We start from the raw sequence: 20,320 nt of genomic DNA, 5'->3' as shown, positions 1-20,320 counted from the left end.
TTGATTTTATTTTGTTATATTAATCGTTTACTTTTGGTGAAATTTCAAGAATGATGTATTTTGTCAAATATTTTTATTTGTTTCATTTTCTTTAACTCAGGTGCGTAAAATGGAAATCGTAATGAAACAAAATTGAAATTGTGGTAAAAACAGTTGTTTCAGTCTCTGCCATATAAATTCGAGCTCAAAAATTTTAAATGAAAATTTATATAGAAATCATTGCCTGGTAGGCCAAATTCTGCAAACCCACTATTATTTTTACCAGTCATGGCAGTCTGTTGTTTATTGAAATATGAAAGAAAGGCAGTGGTGGTTACCTCTACGAAATCCTAATATTTTCTATAATGTTTGCTTCCAGATCTCAGTCTATAGATTTTGTATATCTCAGTAATATGCTTGTTAAATATAAAAAGTCATAAAATTCAGGATTTTTTCAGATTATTTCTATGAAATATATAGCCAAAAAAAGGCCAGAGAAAAAAAATGTCTGTTTCAGGTTACTATAACTACCCTAATTTTTTGCTTACCATAGCACAATTTATTAGTATTTTTTTATGAATGCCTCTCCTCCCATAAGTGTATATATAGAATAATTAAAAAAAAAAGAATTACCTACCTACCTACCCCTGTTTTTCATCCAATGTGTTTTTTTTCTATTGAGTTATTGGACTTTATTCTTACAAAAATGGGATGATTTTTTTTTTGGACAACCTTTTCAGCAAATTCAATGTACACATCACACGATATGTATTAAACTGATTTTGACCAAATAAAAGATTTTTCAGTTATAAAATTATTAGTAGAGTATATGGACACACATTTGCAATTGCCTTAAATTAAACCCATACTGAAGTGAAATACATTTATATTAGCTGCACCTTGTCTGTAATTTCTTCCAAATTTTTAGGCAAAGAAAATAAAATTATCTGTGACTGACCCATATTTTGTCTGTGTTTCCGTGTGACCCTAACCATTTTTTTTCATCACAGTTTTCTCAGCATCAACTCATCATAGCAGCTTGAAATTTTAACGTTCTTTCTGTAGGTTTGGCATATGCTGGGAGTAATTTTTGGAAGATCAACGAAGTCCTTGGTAAACAGGAAGCTGTTATCAATTTTTTTCCTTATATCATGATTGAAAGCAGGGGTATCACTGGTGAGCCATTGCTCACAGATTTCTTGTTTGTACCTAGTCATGTATCTTTAAATTTTTTGGCCATTTTTTGACAAGCACTATTAAGTCAGGCCTTTCATTAAGAGGTGGTGCCAGGTACTTTTACCCTTCTAAACTACTGAAAGGTACCTCCAGAATTTTAAAATTTCATACATTTTTATTAAACAAAATGATGATAAGTACCTCCTACAAAACCATAAGTACCTGCATTGCAAAAAAATAATAAAACTCCTGTTAAGTCATGTATCTCCAATACAAACCAGTTAAATATTTTTATATAACAAAAGAAGACCTTTTCTTTTTTGGAGCATGTTAGTGGAAACACATATATATTTTTCTCTTTATTTAATGCCCAATTAATGGGTTAATTTCGATTTTTTTTTATATAGCTTTTTATAGATTAGACAGTCACAGTGTTTGAAATTAGTGGTAGACCAATAGTCATCATGCAGGTCTACACTAAATTCCTGTAACTTTAACATTCAACAGAAAATTTCATGAAAGCTTGCTGTATGTCTATGATGAAATAAATAGTTTCAAACACTGCGTTTAAGCATTTTGGTTGCTGTCCAGTATCAATTATAAACTGCCTGTTTTTTGGGAATTTGCCATATTTCACTAGACAGATTTATTTCACATGTAATATATGGTTTATATAGTTTGGGTTATGTTGTGAGCAGTTTTAGTTGCTGTTCAATATGAAATCCTATTTTGTTGGATTCGCAAACAACGGTATACCTAGCATGAAAAACCAATTAGTGTAAATTGGGGTGAAGGGGTGAGGACTTTTCCTTAACTTTTTCAATTAGGGCCTTGTCACTAAAAGTGGCGGTTGCCCAGTTGTGATCACTCTGTCCGTCCGTCCATTACAAATTATGTCCAGGCTGTAACTTTCTTGTCTTTCTATGTTGGCTTTTGATATTTTGCATGTGGGTAGATTACCTAAAGATGATGAGTAGGGTACCAAGGATATTGGTCTCTGACCATGAACTTTGACTTTAAGGTCAAATTCCTGTTTTTCACCGACAAACTTGTATCTGGGCTGTGACTTTTTTGTCTTTCAATGTGAGCTTTTGATATTTGGTATGTTGGTAGTTCACATAAGGACAATGTGTCACGTTTCTTGGATTTTGTTGTACGACCTTGAATTTTGACCTCAAGGTCAAATTCCTGTTTTTCATTGACAAACTTGTGTCCATGTTGCAACTACTTTGTCATTTGATATGGGCTTTTGATATTTGGCATGTGGGTAGATCACGTCAAGATGATGTGTCACATACTATGGATAGTGGCTTATGACCTTGAACTTTGACCTTAAGGTCAAATTCCTGTTTTTTTGGTTGACAAACTTGTGTCCAGGCTATAACTTTTTTGTCTTTTTATGTGGACTTTTGATCTTTAGCATGTAAGTAGATTGCCCAAAAACAATGTGTTGTGTACCATGAATAGTGGCTTACATCCTTGAACCTTTGACCTCAAGGTCAAATTCCTGTTTTTTTTTTTAGAAAATCTTGTCCAGGCTGTAACCTTTTTGTCTTTTGATGTGGGCTTTTGATAGTTGTATGTGGGTTGATCACCTGAATCAAATTCGTGAATATAGCTTAATTGCCACAGTGGGGTCTACAGAGATGGATTCCATCTCAATGATTTCTAGTTCCTTCAAAAAATTGCAGAAGGTGCTTTTTAGCTCACATGGCCTTTGGCCATGTGAGCTTTTGCCCTCACTTGGCATTTGTTGTCATTAACTTTTTTTTAAAAACTCTTCTCCTCTGACACTACACTAGCTTTAGCCAAATTCTGGCATACAGTAAAAGTGTTCAGAATGATGTGACATATCTCTGGTAAAATTTTTGTTTTAACCTGATAAGCCATGTTGAAGTTATTGCCCTCCTCAATTGATGAAACAATGATAAGTCCGACCATATTCTTCTTTGAGTCAAAATTGTCAGACAACTCCTTGTTAGAGTTGTCTTTGAAAGGCAGCCATTTAACAAGGTGAGCGATTCAGGCTTCTGGGAGCCTCTTGTTTATACTGTTCATAGTTGGAAAAAACGATGAGGGAGATTCTTTTGTGTTTTTGTGTAATGACAGAACTAAATATGTGCAGTGAGCCCCCCTCCTTCCACATCTAAAAAAAAAGAGATAAAACAGGGCTTAAGAACCAAGTAATTGTTTTTAGTTAGCCTCAACATCGGTCTTTTATACCAATATATCTCAAACTTTGTCTCCATTTTGCCATAAAAACCTGTTCTGTAACTGTACCCTTTGGTTTTTCATACAACTATAACTCAAATTCATTTTCTATTTTGTCATGAAAAACTGCTCTGTAATGGTCATTAACAATAAGTGGCTAACAATCAATGACAGTCTGATATCTTATGGTTAATATTATATTGAAATTAGCTGTTCAGATATATATGTATAAATAGATATTTTATAAGAATATACCAATATCGCATACAAGAATGAATAATTGGCAGATCTGAGTGACTCCATTGTGTCAGTTTAAACCTTTGGTTTCAGCCCAAGCTAGTAGTAAAACAGAGATGGGGTGTATACCCATGAGACATAATCCAAGTAGTATTTATCAGGATGGAAACAATGTAAAGATTCCATATAGCCTTCAACATGGAGTATAGATATTCACACTGAATGGCTAGCATTCAAACACCATAAAAATAAGAAAAAAATTTAAAAAAATGCAATAGTTGACTGACACACAGATGATTAAGGTTTTTAAGCTTTCACTATTTTTATATTTAATATTAAATTGCAAGAAAGGTAATGATGAAATTTCTGAACTGATACCAATCATCTTGTCTGTCTGTCTGTTAATATGTTAGTCTATCAGAGACACTTTTCTATAACATAATTCCCAAGTTCTAATTAAGGGAATGAATTCTTAGATAATTGGTATATTGCTTTTGCATGCATTGCATGACGACTTGTACTGTGTCTTCCCTTTCCTGGTTCGTATCTACTTCCCATTTAACTTGAATGTGAAAACGCTAAGGCAATATGCAAAAATAGAGTAGTTGACTGAAGGTTCAACCATCTTCTTTTTTTTATAATGTATTTATAATTGGATTGATTGATTGATTGATTGTTGGGGTTTAACGCCCGAGCAGCAATATTTCAGCTATATTCAGGCGATGAACATGAAATGGGTGATAAAATGAACATGAAATGATGATGATGAAATGAAAAAAGGGGTGGGACACAAGGATAATAGGGTTGACAAATTTTGATTGCAACTAGAAAAAGGGAGGGACGGGCAGAGTCAGGCAATTTAGCCTCCTGTGGCGGAGCACAAAGGTTCCTACTCCTATTGAATACCACAGCAGGGTTCTTTAACGTGCGAGGAACGTGGCATCCTTCCCAGCACGGTGCACCACTATGGTTTGCGGTCAGGTTTTCTGTATTATAGCCTGACAACCCCAGCATGTAACATGCCAGGAATACCCCATTCCACCACCTGGGGCACACATCCCAGTTGCTTTGTGGGCAGAACGCCTACCCCCCGGCTAGGTTCCTGAGCACTATTTAGTCGCCTTTTATGACAAGCTTAGCGCTGCTGCAGGCCTATTCTTTTAACACCCGCATCTGCACGGGGCTTTATAATTGGAGGTTTGGTTAAAATTTCTATACACTTCCACTCAAAGTGACGAGGTATGTGATACCCTGATGTCTGTCTGTATGTTCAGCTTTTTGTCCCTGATAATATCCATATAACAACTTTAGAAGATATTAAAGGATCTTTTTTCAAATTTTGTATAGTTATTGAATATTTAAAAAAAACCAAACAAATTCAAATTTCAGTTCCATCAGATTATGAAAACAAAAGTTATGGATGGCCATTTTAAGTTGTTTATCCTTCCAAAATTTTTTTTGCAAGGTGGAGGGATATCATTTAAGAAGGTAGATTTAGGGTAAAGGACACAACTCTAACAAATCATTGGAACGTTTGTATTTGGTATTTGACATCAATCTCATATAAGCATATTACTGAAATATTGCTGTGACATTAAACCCCTACAATCAATCAATCAATCCTATAAGCATCAAAGTAACATGGATTGATTTCATTCTATTTCAAATGAAAGCTTGATAGGCTTTGGTGAAATTGAATATGATACAAACATACCATTGATTTCAAGAGTTATGTCCTTTACTCTTGGTCTACCATCTTTATGTCCCATTAGATGCCATATTTTTAATATCTATGTTTTTATATAGCAACTAATTATAGACTCTTATAGACAGACTTTTTTTTATTAAGACTATGTTTATTTCATGAAATTTGTAGCAAACTGGGAAAATCTAAATTAAATGTTGGGAAATCGACTGTGGAAATTCAGTCCTAGCAAATGTTGGGGAATCGACTGTGGAAATTCAGTCCTTGCAAATGTTGGGAAATTGACTCTGGAAATTCAGTCCTAGCTTAGTGGTAAAAACTTGAAAAGTTGCTTGCTGATTTAATTACATGCTTGAATTGGGATAAATTGTATTTAATATTTAGAACATGTAATTTTTTCAACTTAAAATTTTGAGTGTGGGGATATATCAACTTTCTAGTTCCTTATGGAGAACGACTTGTGATCGAGTACACAATATTCAAACTCCAAGTTTCCTATGTAATTAAGCCTACAAGAATTTGTGGTTGCTGTTTAATGCAAAAATAAACGTATTGATTTGGAAAATGACTTTAAATTCTAGTGATCTGACTAAATTACTTTAGTAGTCTGAAGAAAAAAAAATGGTCATTTTACAGATAAACGCTTAAAATGACGAAGATCAGATCTAGTTACCTGGCTGAGAATGTTGTCTCAGCTAGCCAAATTGTATATAACCTATTAATGTACTAATGATAGCTCATTTTACATTTATCATCGTTTTGATAATATGGCTGTTTAGCATTATGTGCTAGTATAGAATCCTGTCAGCTGTTTCGGATTTTGGAAACTTTAGGTAGGATTGTTACTCATATTTTTCCTTCTCTCAAACATGTAAATGGAAAGATGGACAATTTGAATTTAATTTGCAAACTTTAATTGTTCTGAATGTTTTAATGTATGCATTTGTTATGTATTGGTCAATTAATCAAATTATTATTTTTATTTGTTGCAATATGAAAGACAAAATTCAGTTGTAGTAATCAGGTTAAATGTAGTAAATGAATGATTATTTGCAAGTGTTGTCTTTGATGTTATGTTTTTTTTGTGATGTTTTATTGCCATTGTTTAGAAATCCAACACAAAAATGAAAGAAACGTGGCAAAGTGAAAGCATGAGAATTTCTCTAAATATTATCCTGTCTTTTTAAATTATTATTGCACAGTACATGAACTAGTCCATGCAACAAAAATTGTGATCAGTCAACAATTACCAATCAGTTTCTAATCAGTCATCGATGTGTCAAACTGATCCATTAAACTGGTAATCGTATCATGTGACTACAGAGAGTTAAATGTGTTTTACAGATTCCATTGTTTTATTCGTCAATTTTAAACACACTTTTATTTTACAATTGTTTTTTTTTTTTTAACAGATCATCTGTCATTTTACATAAAAAAAGAAAAAACTATCAGATCGGTCACCGGTAATCGATTATCGATTGGCCAGCAGTCATAGATTGATCAAATCGTTGCATGGATTGGTTCAGGGACTGTACAGAGATTGCTTGGAACAATACGTCTTGGTTTAACATTCTGAAATAAAAACAGAACAGATATTAAACACATTATGATATAGATTTCAAAATTTGCCACTTCAATTTACTCTAAAAAAAAAAAACATTTGGATAATGTAAACCTATATGGCATAGAATATCAATGTATATCTTTGTGTAGCAAACTTTATATATCAAAAATCAGACAGAAGCTTATTTGTGCATGTAAAAACCACATACCAAATTCACATTAATTGCCAGTTTATGAAAAGTTACACTCCAAACTCCACATAACCAGTCTTGAATGAATCTTAAACCCAGCAATAGGTTGTTTCTATTTTGAGCTGAAATATTAAATAGATTCAATTGAAACTACTTGGCTATTTCCACTACGCTAAAAAATAACCTCAGATGCAGAAAGGAGAATTTTTTCTTGAAAAATTTGCCGGAATTGTAGTCAAATGCGAATCAAAGTAGTTTTATCCACCAGGTGGTGCTCAAAATTTTAGTTGCATAGCACTAGAAATAAAGAACAACAACTCTTCCAAGAATTTTGGCGCAAAGAGAGGAGCTGAAAAAAAAATGTAATGATAAAAAATTCAACCAGTTTAACATTAATTTTAGAATCTGACCGGTCAAATTCCTGACAGATCCATCTGCCTAGTACTTCCGAGGTTTTTCTTTTGTGTAACTAGAAAGACTGAGGTGTTCAGATTGATATAGATTTTGCTTGTAATTGACACTTAATTTGCAAGAGTTATCGTTCTTGATTTATTTGATTTAAAATGGTAGTGGAATATATGGTAAATTCTTGAAAAATACATATTTGCATGTAGAAAAATATAGCATAACATTTTTTTTTTTTTCTTTTTGTTGGTTTTTCTTCACAATGAATCACCTCAACCATAATGACAGTCTCTGAATTTGCATGAATTGGTACTTACATGTACCAGTAACATTATTCAGTATTATATATTGAAATAAAAATGTTCTTTTGTCAAAACCAGTACAGGAGAAAACAAAGAACCATAAAAAAAGAGTTAAGTATGGCCTTTTAAGGGCTATTTTTTTTATTTTTCTCATATAAATTTAATGTGTAATTATAATTAAATAGAGAAAGGTTTTTACAAAATACCAATATCTCAAAAAGCATGTAACTATTTGATATGCTCCTTGCAAGGCTTTCATGTGATTGGAATGTTCAATTTAAAGCTGTAAATATCTCAATTTCGCAGCATTGATCATATTGAAAAAGAGAAATAATTGTGAAAGCTGTATCCAAGGACTAAAAGATTGAAGTACTTAATTGCAAATCTTTGTAAGAATCAAGCAAGATGGGAAAAATCAAAAACATGCATGTGATAAACCCAGTGATCTTGACAAATAAATTCTCTCAATGATGATTCTTTATTTGAAACGTCTACTGTTTGGTCTCCACATTAGATTTTCTCAGAAGTTTTTCAGTAGAATGTTAGCAAAATGAGGTTTTTGCTATAGTTACCTTGCCTAAAATGTCCATTTTCAGTGAATTTCAATGAAATTATTACTCAATTTACCAAATTGATATGGTAAATCCTTTTTTTCCTGTATTCATATGGTGCAAATAGTCAAATTACACTTTCAAAATGGTATTTTTTTTATACCATGTTTCACCTACTGCCTGATTTTTATAAAGACTGACACTTAAACGTCAGTTTCAGTTGCTGCCTTAAGAAGCACATTAATCAAGTTATTTACTGTGGTTGATTTAAGGAAACTGTAATTTTGTTGATTGATTGATTGATTTTTAGGGTTTAACGCCCGAGCAGCAATATTACAGCTATATTCAGGCGAAAAATAAGACTGTAATTTTGTCACATTGTTGCAGAAAGGGTGCAATTTTATATGATTGATAAGAAAAAGAAAGATTTTTCGAAGCTTGGGTTAGTTTAAATAGAAAATAAATACTATTCACAAAGTTATAAACTTATTGTCATCAGTTTTTAATGTGGTTTTAAAGAATCTGCATCCTTTCTAATACCAGCTGTTGGCCAGTTTGAAATGTAGTCATCTGAATATTGTGGAAGAACTATTTTTCAGGGTTATCAATTTTTGTTGTTTCTCGATGAGGAGTCAAACAGGGAAATCATCTTCCGAATGAAATATAAAATTTATAATAAAAACGTCACATAATGCTTAAGGGAAATAACTCAGTAAAAATCAGTGAAAAGTTTTATTTTCTTACATGCTGTTATCAAACTCAAAACTTCTTAGTGATCAAATGTTTTGTTGATGCAGCTACGATATGTTAATAGAAATTATTCCCATGAAACATGTGGTTAAAGTTTCCTGAACTTTATGTATTTTGCTTCTTATGTTAAAGTAGAACAGTGAATAAAATTTCAAGAAATTTTAACGTGCCAAATAAATTTTAGGGAATATGTTATGTTCCCACTTAAATCAGGCACAAATTTGTGGCTATTATAATAGCATGAAGCTATTGTTATCCACATCATCATCACCGTGCATCCTCAGACCCTTATTTTGTGTGCAACAACTTCAATAATAATTGGTTTATCTTTTACGGCAGGGTTTCCGACCACCAAATGGAATGTAGGTCTTGATTTTTTTTTGATTTTGAGCAGTAGCAGACTTAAAAAGTGTATCCATACTTGCCACCAACTGTTCAGGTTTTTGACCTCTGTGGTCATATCAAGCAGCGCAAAGCATTAATATTTTGTTCCTAGCATCCACTATATGAAAATCATGTATCATACATGTACAAGGTATATGGGATCATCTTCATTCGATTAATATTCCAGCATTTATTTATTAGAATCAGTGAGTTAACTTAATGTAGCCTAAACAACATAAAGTCATTAGAACCAATGAATTAACTTAGAATGGCCTAAATCAACATAAAGTCATTAGAACCAATGAGTTAACTTAGAATGGCCTAAATCCCCATGAAGGCTTTAGAATAATATATTAACTTTGTTTGAGTGGCCTGGATCAATGTAAAGACCTTAAAACCAGTAAATTACCTTAGTAAAGCCTAAATAGTGTGTTCTTTATTTTTACTAGGCCTTCAGTGATATATTTTATTGTTTCTTGAGAATTTCCTCCACATCTATGATCACTATTTTTATTACTTTTCAGTTAACAAGGAATTACCCATATTTTTTTGTTGAATAAATGATGTTGATTTTCTATATATATATATCTTTATTCTCAAACAGCCAATTTACATTGGTACAGAGAAAATCAACAAGTACATAACATACACATTCATGAACAAAAACAATTATTTACAATATGTACAAAACTGTGACAAAGTGACGGTACAGACAGAAAGTAAACCAGGAGATCAAACAGTATCGTTCATATGTTCAATAAATTTATCATTTGTTCAATAACTTTTTGTTTTTACTTGACATTAGTTCAGAAAATTTAAAGATGTTATGAGCTTTCAGATAATACCTAGGTAAAAGTCTTTTCCGTTTTTCGGTTAAATTTATACATTCAAATGCATAGTGGTATTCGTCTCCTAATTTTAACGCGAGCAGAGATGACAATGTCGGTTTTCTCTATCTGTGTTTTGCCATCTGCCTTTTTCTATTGGTGATTTTTGGTTTGTAGTTCTAAACCTACAAAATTTTATTGGATCAGTTTTCTGTAAAATATTAAAATATTCTTCGTATCAAAACCTTGTCTTAAAGATTCTATAATTTAAAACTTTTTGAGAGTCAAATATAGTTGAATGCCAAGATTGTACGATTTGGTATATTAGTCTTTGCGTCACAACACCTTTCAGCCAGTTAACACTTTCGAAATTTTCGTTATTCCACACGTATGAAAAGCCACATTCATTCAAATTTTTCTGCATAAACAACATCCAGCATAAGGATAAGTGGTGTTCTTTAAATTTTTTACATATTTTAAATAATATGCATGAGATTTTTGTCTGTTTACCAGATACAAGTCGTCCCCAAAATGCAATGCACCTCAACTTGATATCAATTTCTAGTGGGTATCTACCCACCTCACCGTATATCATATAGCTAGGAGTGGAAGATTTCAAATTCAAAAGAATTTTACAGAATTTCAAGTGACAGGTTTTAAATAAGGATGCTCTACATTTGAACCATAGAATATATTGACTTCGGTATTGGCAATTTCAACAAAATTATCCAAGGTGTCTTTAATCCCAACAATTATACCTCCTGGACGTCTGTTTGTAATTTTTTTCCTATTTGTCATATGAAATTTGTAACCAGGAAAAATTAGGATATCTATATTGTCAGTTTTTGTCTCAACAAAACAAAGTATTTCATAATTCTGTATAAAATTTGTAAACTCTGGATATTGTAACCTCGTTTTGATACCACAGCAATTCAAACACGCAATACAAAGTAAACTCTTATTGATAGGATTATTTACAATACGGTTTGAATTTCCATTTAAATTTTCAATTCTTGATTCATTAAACATGGTTTCATTAATAAATTGTATATCTTCTTTATCTGTTTGTGAACTATCATTTGATGCAACTTCAAATTTTATTTCTGTACAATTTTCATAAAATGACGTATCAAAATTGGTGATTTCAGTATGAAAGATATCTGAATCATTCTTACTGGTTTCATTTAGACTTTGAGATATTTTATCATAGTATTGTCCTAGATTTTCCTCATAGAAAAAAGAAAAGTGAACTAGTCTCTTGCTAAGAATATTGATTAATCAGTAATTATTGAAAGTTAATTAGCCACTAATGAAGAGTGGTGCCGTGGACACTGAGAAGCTTTTATAATGTCAGGTAATTACTGTTTGAATAGGTAATTAGCTAGGAACGATATGAGTGACACACATTAGCTGTTGATTGTAATGAAAAAAATCATGTTTTTTTTCCTTCTTTTAGCATGGGGATAGTGTGGGTTTATGTAAACTCAGACCTATTAAAAGGAGAACAAAATCATGATCGCATAAAACAGGTGGTCTTTATATACATGTTGACTTTACATTGAATGCATTATATACTGGTACATACATATATCTTAATCATACTTTTTTACAATTGGTTATTGCTGAATACAAGTGGATGAAGAACAGCCATTTATAAAATCAAGGCAGGGGTAATTTATGTCAGAAAAAAAAAAACAGAAATTGTACTGCAGTTTGGTATTGAGATAAAAAATGATAAACTAGATGCTGTTTTTATATGAGTGCAAAATATATGGGGTTTTGAAATAAATTTTCAAAACTGACTACTAATTTTTTAAACAAAACTTATAGCAGAAAACATAGTAAGTTAGTGATACTTTTTTCAGTGAATCACTGTGTTAATTGCTAAAGAACTTTCTTAGTTGTCAGTTGGCATCCATTGTCATCATTGTCATGTCGTTGTTAACAATTTTTCAAACATCTTCACCTCTGAAACTACTAAATGGATTTGGATGAAACTTACAATGATTGTTTCTTAGTGTATTCAGCATAAAAGTTACACTTTGATGTTTGATCTGTTGAAAAAACATGGCTGCCATTACTAAAAATAGCATATAGAAGTCAGACAGCAGTTTTTTGCATAACCATCATGTTTAGCCAAATTCTGATGAGGTAAAAGTGTTCAGTGATAAGGGTGTGCCAATTTTTGTGAAAATCTGTCGACTGATGTTTGAGTTATTGCCCTTTTTTGTGTTTATGGCTAATTTTGATGCTATTATTTCAGAAATCTTCTTTGACAGAACATATTTTATGAAAGAAACAAACCAAATCTTTTCAAAAGAATAGAAGAAGACATGTGATATAGATAAAGAAAAAAACTAAACCTGATTTGTTCCTGAATTATACCGATGAAAAGAATAATGGAACTAAACTCTTCACATTCATCCCAAACTCAATAAAAGTACATTCAGTAAATTGGGTATCCATAAAAGGCATCTAAATTATCAGTAAGAAAGATGATATAAAAATTGTTGATGGCTATTTTCATGACTTTCCATTATCTGTCCTTTCTATAATACAAATAATGCTTGATCATTGTTGTTAATTATGGTGGTGGGAGAGAGTTATGTAAATAATTAAAGCCATACATTTTGATAGAAAACCAATATTGTATTATTCTCAGAAAGTACTTGGGGGACAGCTGTGAAATTTACATGGGCTTGAATCTTCCTGTTTACATAAATTTGATAACCTTTCTTTCAAATATTGCTTTCTGATATGAAATAGAATGATTGGTAATTCCTGACCGAATTATTTGGTGTAAATATTAGAAGGCCTTCATGTCATGAGGTAACTGTTAAAAATTCATCACAATACTGATGTATCACGATACTTTTGGTCGCGATACAATAAATTTTACTGAGGCTTCAATACAATATGAGACAGGTCAAAATATAACTTCTTTTTTCAAACAATTAATGAAAGAGTAATCAAAGGAACCAAGATTCTAGCAGAAATCAAAAGAATGCAATCCAGGGACAAAGACCAAACATAGAAAACAGACATACACAACAAAGAACATAAAATAACCAAAATAATACATATAAAGTAACAAAAGTAAATGAGTAACTTGGACTCCACTAAAAATTGGGAGCATGGACCAGGTGCACCGATAGTTTTGAAACTGTTATGCAAATAGTAAAGTAGGACATGTCTTATGAGGAAAAGTCCATTGTCTTTGTTAAAGTCAATGTTATAGATCCTAATATTGGAACCTGGCTTCAACAAAATTCATTTTCAAATCTGTATAATATATTTATTATTCCAAATTGAGGATAATATATAGGACAACATTTTTTTGTGTTTTGTATCCAAATGTATCATATTGACTCCCTTATATCACAATATGTATTGTATTGTGATGTAGGTGTATTGTTACAGGCCTTTGCTGATAAATAGCTGTGGTTGAAACTAACTCATACCACACATTCCTTAGTGAAGGATAAACAAATTACAAAAAAAGGAAAGGCACACTGATTTCCAAAGATTGGGAGAGTGATCACATGATTTCTAGTTCTATCTGTACAATACATCAATCTTTTCTGGTAGAAGGGGCCTTTTAGATCTGCCTTTTGATATTGTTCTAAAATATTAGTATTCAAAATTCTGATAACTCTGAAAGAGGAAATAGTAAAAGTAATGATAATAATGAAAACTGAATTGAAAATTCCTTCCATTTAATACACATTTGACCAAAATTTCCATGAAATCCCTCAATTTTCACTTGTGTATTACCGAAGGAGACAGACAGACAGGTGGACAACATTCTAATATGATGTCCTATAAATATCAAATGATATATTATCCTATGTAATCTCATCTGGGTAAATCAGAAGCAAAAATAGTTGTTTTGACCTATGTAGAATAGAAATAATTTGTGTTATGTAAGGAGTTGTACTCAGAGATTTGTGCCCCCCCAACCCCCCTAAAAATTGAAGCTATTCTGCTATATGTAATTTGACTCTGCAATGAAACCATTAATGGACATGGTGATAGTATATGTCAGTCTGTCTGTTAGCTCGTATGGGTGTTTTTCCTCTGAAACCACTGGTTATCTACTTATTCCTTTGGCCCACCTGAGTTTCACTACCATTTTTTTAGATCGCAATGTCATGGTTTATTTAACCATTTAAAGTAGGGTTAACACAGTAGTATAAAACCGAGTGAGATTCTCTGTCATTTAATTGATGTTTTTGTTAATTTGTCTAAATGTCAAATTCTAATACAATAATTTATCATACATGTATTATTGTTTACTTTTGAAATGCGAAACTCCTAATATTCTGTTTTCTGGATAACTTGCTAATTTTTGTACATGTATTAAGTAGCAGTCTTTATAAAAATCAGACAGAAGGTGATTTATGCATGTCAAAAAGCCACCAAATTCAGTTTTATTTCTTGCTCAGAAACAGTAACTGATCACGTAACCAGTCTTAGTTTTTCATTTTGTTGTTGCGCTTTTGATATAAAAATTGTACATGAAATTTGCACTTTGCAAGAGTTATCCTTCTTGATTTGGCTTCATTTTGTTGATTTTAGCGGGAGATAAATGTACGATTTTCTTAAAAGTGGAAATGTGAATACAGAAAAGGTTGTTATGTGAAAGTATAGCATATTTAGACTTAAAAAGAATTGTTTGTTTGGCGTTTTTCTACGCCATAAATTACTTTACCATTGGCAGTGTCTGAATTTATGTGGACTGGAACTTGATAAGATCTCATTGCAGCTGTGTATTTATTTATCTTCAGATCAAAATGTCACAGTGGTTAAAAATTATTTTGTTACTAAAGTTGTATAAAATTAAAGGTTCTTGCTCAGGCATGACTGTTTTGAAGATCTGTTATTTCTTTTAAGGTTTTAAACAATCTAAGTTAAGAACTTTACAATTTATATGTAACTTATCTTTAAGCAGTAGTTTTCTCTTTGTAAGCCCACTAGTAGTATTCTTCGTTCATTTCAGAGTTTAATTACTCCTCCTTAACCACTATATATATTTTAATGATATTTTATTGGAAGGTTTGGCATTATGTGCAGCTCTGCATTAAAGAGTACATACATAGTTATTTTTAGAGGTCACTTACAGTACCTGAACGGGTCTGTGCAACAAAAATCATGATCAGTCATCGATCACCGATTAGTTTCCAATTAGTCATCAGTCCGTCTTACAACATGTGACCAGAGAGTGGTCAGTATATTTTACGGATTCCGTTGATTTATTTGTCAATTTACACATGTTAACATAAAGCAATGGATTTTAAACATCAGTTAATACTTTTATTTTACATTTGTTTTATTTTTAACAGATCATCGATTATTTTACTTAACAAAACTGCAATCAGATTAGGTACCCATCATTGGTTATCGATCCGTCAGCAATCAACCAGTCAACAGTCATTGATCCATCAAATTGTTGTGCGAATTAGTTCAGGAACTGTAAAGGAGATAATCCAACTTAAGTATTTTGCAAGTAAAACTCATAAACTCAACTTCTCCTCAACACTCAAAGGAATATTGATGAAATTTTGTCGTAAGGTTGGGCATCAAGTGTGTCGTGAAGATGAAAGCCTCCAAAGGGAGACAATCTCATTTACATTTATTTATCTTTAAGCAGTTGCACTCTATTTGTAGGCTTGCTCACAGTATTTTACAGAAAACCTGACCGCAAACCGTAGTGGTGCACGTGTTGGGAAAGATGCCACAATCCTCACACGTTAAAGAAACCTGCTGTGGTATTCGATAGGAGTAGGAACCTTTGCGCACCGCCCCAGGAGGCTAAATTGCCCGACCCTGCCCATCCCTCCCTTTTATCTTGTGGCAATCAAAATTTGTCGACCCTATTATCCTTGTGCCCCATCTTTTTTTTTATTTCATCATTTCATGTTCATTTTGTCATCCATTTCATGTTTATCGTCTGAATATAGCTGAAATATTGCTGCTGGGACGTTAAACCCCAACAATCAATCAATCAATCAATCAATCAATCAGTCACAGTATTCTTAGTTTATTTTAGAGTTAATAGACCGTTTAACTTAAAAAAAAAACTATTGGATGAGTGTATAATGTACTTAATTGTAGTCATTAATTTGTTATCCTATACTTAGGGACGTCAAAGGTCAAAGGTCTAAGGCATATTTGGACTTACAGTCCTTGACAGATCGGTGACCGTTGACTAATTGATCGCTGATGGATTGATGACCAGTGACCGATTTGATCGCAGTTTCATTATGTAAAATGAAGTAAGATCTGTTTGAAATAAAAGAAATTTAAAATAAAAGTATAAATTGATGTTTAAATCTATTACATTATGTAAATATGTGTAAAATTGACAAAGAAAACAATGAAAACAGTAAAATACAGTAACCGCTCTGTGGTCACGTGATGCAATCATTGGTTTAATGGATCGGTTTGACGGATTGATGACTGACCGATGACCGATCACAATTTTTGTAAGCGACCAGGAAGTGCCACACTTAGCATAGCTTTTGTTATTATCAAAAATACCTTTGACATAGTATATATGCTACACTTAGCAAGAAGTATAAGCCTTTTTTTTATGTACCAGTATTTATCAAGAATAAGAACATGATCAATCCACTGATAAAATATGTACGCGACCAGAATGGTCTATACTTAGGATAGGCCTTATTATTTTTACCACTATTTATTGCAAAGTGCAACAACATTACATAACTCCGTTAAATGTTTGTTATTCACTTGTATAATGTTTAGAGTTTCGTTAGCACCTTTAGAAGAACAATTGTGACCTTTCACAGTGTAAATGTCTAGTAAGGTGGATGTGTGATTTACATTAGTTTATCAGGATATAGCATTTTCAATAACATTATGAGTCATTTTACAATTAAAACAATGAATTTTTTCAGATGCAAGGCAACCATGGGATCAGGAGCTAGTACTCTGACTCCACCATCTTCGCCCGAACCTGAGAGTCCCGTCTCAATCAGACGACATACTCGGTCTGTTCAAAATGGTAAGTCTTGTTTTCCATTCTCTGTTGTCTGTACTAGTGTATGTACATCAATGACTGTTATTTAAGAAATTTTTGCAATTATTTTTATTATGGCGAAAAATGTGACTGACTAAAATTCACGTTTAATTGTTACTTGTAATGTTGAATTTTGAACATACATTAGAGAAAGTGGAGTTTTTCACAAGTTTCCAAACTTCGGAACTTCATTTTTGAATAAAATGATAAATTTACTATTGCACTTATGGGTACACAATAATGTTTGAGTTAACAGAAAACATCGAACTAACTCTTCTTTTGGAAACTTTTTAAAAAATATTTTCAGAGTACTTCCAATTTCTCAGCAACTTGTGTTATGTTCATGACTACAAGATGTGTGTATAAAATCCAATAAAAAAACTGAAATTTTATGATATGAATTGAAACTTATCTTTATCAAACACTGAATAAAGGAAAAAACCTGTCTAAGCCTGACACTTTTTAAGCCTCTTTATGTCAGTTTAAATGATCAAGGGTTTCAATAACTTTTATTTCAACAGGAGAAATTAAGACTTGAATAGATGAATTCAGATTTTTGTCTATGAAAGTTCTAATACACAATTCAAATTTTAACAGATGATTTTATTGAAGTGAAATGGTGAAATTCACCTGGTGCCTCCTCATATTGAAAACCCTATGAATGTATTTTGACCCTTGATCAATCAAACACCTGTGTAAACCAAACAAACTCTACAGTCTAAAAGAGTTTAGTTTAGACAGGTTTTACTGTATTTTTAAGATTTTATTTCCCTCACAGTCTGTCAAGCGACTTCTGACATTCTATATTATTCCTGATTTTGGGCTGTTCCTGATTTTTTTTCCTGAATTTTACAGAGAAACTCCTGATAACTCCTGATTTTGACAGATTTTAAAAGTTTTCCTTAATATTGTAGACATAATTTGATTTATAACGTTGTATGAAACGCTTTGTTAAAGTTAATTTGTTATGTAGAGCTTAATAAAAGAAGGTGAGGAAAATGGCCTATTAAGTAAGACCTTTTAATGTAATACATGTACTAATATTAGATAAACTTTGGCATTATATGACATATCCTTTACTAAGTATTTTAATCAAAGTGTTCCAACTTCTTTCAAAGTGTTGCTTCTCAAACTGCTACATTTCTAGAAAGCTCTTTACTTAGAGAGGTGGAAGGTGGCCAGTTTATGGAATTTTGTATGTATTACATTACTTTTCAAAAATTCCTGATTTCCTAATTTTTTGGACCCAAAAAGTGCTTGATAAACTGCCCTCATGAAACCTTATATAACAAATGAACAATATTTTCAAATCGCAATGTGGGTGTATCATTTTCTCATGCTGGTTATTGTATCCTACATCACCATAGCAACAAATTATCAGCAACATTTAAGAGTTTTAAATTTTTGGAGAGAAAAGCTCTGTACCAATAAAGGTATTCAGTATTTAATGTTACCGTGACACTTCAGCATGGGCATTTATAAAAAAAAAATAATTAATTGGAATGAGTAAAGGATATGTCACATAATGAGCACATTATGGTATATTTGTACTGTCTGTCTATCTGTCTACTTGTATGATAACCCAACATACCTTAGTTTTGGAACAATGTTTTTTATTGTGAAAAGATGTTCCCTTTATTCTTTCATTTTTTTGTTTTAACTTTTCATTTCAGAGTAATAGTATGTATTAACTCTAGTATAAAAAGAGGGCCAAGTGTATCATAGCTCAATATATCAATAAGCGTTTGTTTATTACATGTAGTTATATCAAATGATAAGAATAAGTATATTCTTCCTTTTCTGAATAAACACTCTTGTGTTCACCTTTGAATAGAAAATAAATTTGGTTATCAAAACTTGTCCAATATCATGTAATAGCTCACAGACCTGAAAGTACCAGGTTTTATTTTTTTCCTCTTTGTTTTACTGGCATTTATATATACCAACTCTCTTACCTGTGCCCTGTAATTCACAGTTTTGCCTGATATAAAAAATAATTAATTTGAATGAGTAAATAACCTTATATGATCCTGAGATCACGCAGATATAACTAGGGTGTGGAACATGGATAATCTTCAAGTTCTTGGCATGATTTATTATATTTAGACTGTTTATGCTAACAATAGCTTTTCCTGTTTATTATATATGTGTTTCTGCCACAGTCTGTATTGAGTTCACTTTGACATCATGTGACATCCATGATGCTTAACCATGGCAATCTAACCGATGAAGCTTACAACCTCGCATTTCATTGGATAACTGTGATAGCTACCATGAAATTTAAGGGTCCATTGGGGGCATTGGTGTCTGTAATATTTTTGATCACTTTTCTATATTATTTTATAAATTGAATAATTTGGAAAAAAGTTTACATGTTAGACCAATAAAATAATTGAATTACGAAACATAGTACAGTGAGCATACATTTCATCAAATGAAATCTTAATCAGATTTAGGTATTAAGTGGCACTCCAGCTAAGAATCATGCAAAATGTGATTCATGGGTAAAAAGTCTGCATATTTTTATTTTTGATATTTTGTTTGAATTGCCATAGTAAACAGAAATTAACATTCAGTTTTTCATATAACCTGTGTTCATAGGAGATAAAAATTATATAGAAAGCACTGTAGATTTCAAAATTAAGGGAGATAACTCTGTAAATGACACTCAAATACAATAGAATCTATTGGATTTTCAATGTTGATTATCTCCTAAGAGCAGGAACATTTGAATGAATAATTACACATTTCATAGTATAGACCCATAAAACAACCTATTCACAAAAAGAAATATATGTAGCCTTTTTTAGGGTGTATCACATTTTTCAGGTTTTGCATGATTCTTACAAAGACAGCTACTTAACTAAGCGAGAATATGTGTTGGCTATCTTTCTTTAGAGATAGTATTTGTTTCTCTACTGTTTATTGCTTTTTTCGACATGAATTTCAAATTTTTTGATTGGGGGATTATTAAATGTGTTGTGACATTTTGGCAGG

At 31.9% G+C, this 20,320-nt stretch overlaps 1 protein-coding gene across 1 annotated transcript in view; it reads left to right on the top strand.

Annotated features, from left to right (window-relative positions):
• Positions 1-20,320, top strand: part of LOC148619999 (paladin-like) — a 98,606-nt gene that overhangs the window by 1,757 nt on the left and 76,529 nt on the right. Inside the window, exon 3 of the mRNA XM_088580502.1 lies at positions 17,202-17,308. Coding sequence (XP_088436628.1) covers positions 17,215-17,308 — 94 coding nt within the window. The 5' untranslated portion in view covers positions 17,202-17,214. The remainder of the gene's footprint in view (positions 1-17,201; positions 17,309-20,320) is intronic.

Source organism: Perna viridis, chromosome 4 (assembly GCF_037379345.1).
Source record: "Perna viridis isolate PV_CMFRI_1.1 ecotype Kerala chromosome 4, ASM3737934v1, whole genome shotgun sequence".
Lineage (NCBI taxonomy): Eukaryota > Metazoa > Mollusca > Bivalvia > Mytilida > Mytilidae > Perna > Perna viridis.
Note: the sequence above shows the minus strand (reverse complement) of the source record. Positions and strands in the feature narration are given on the sequence as shown.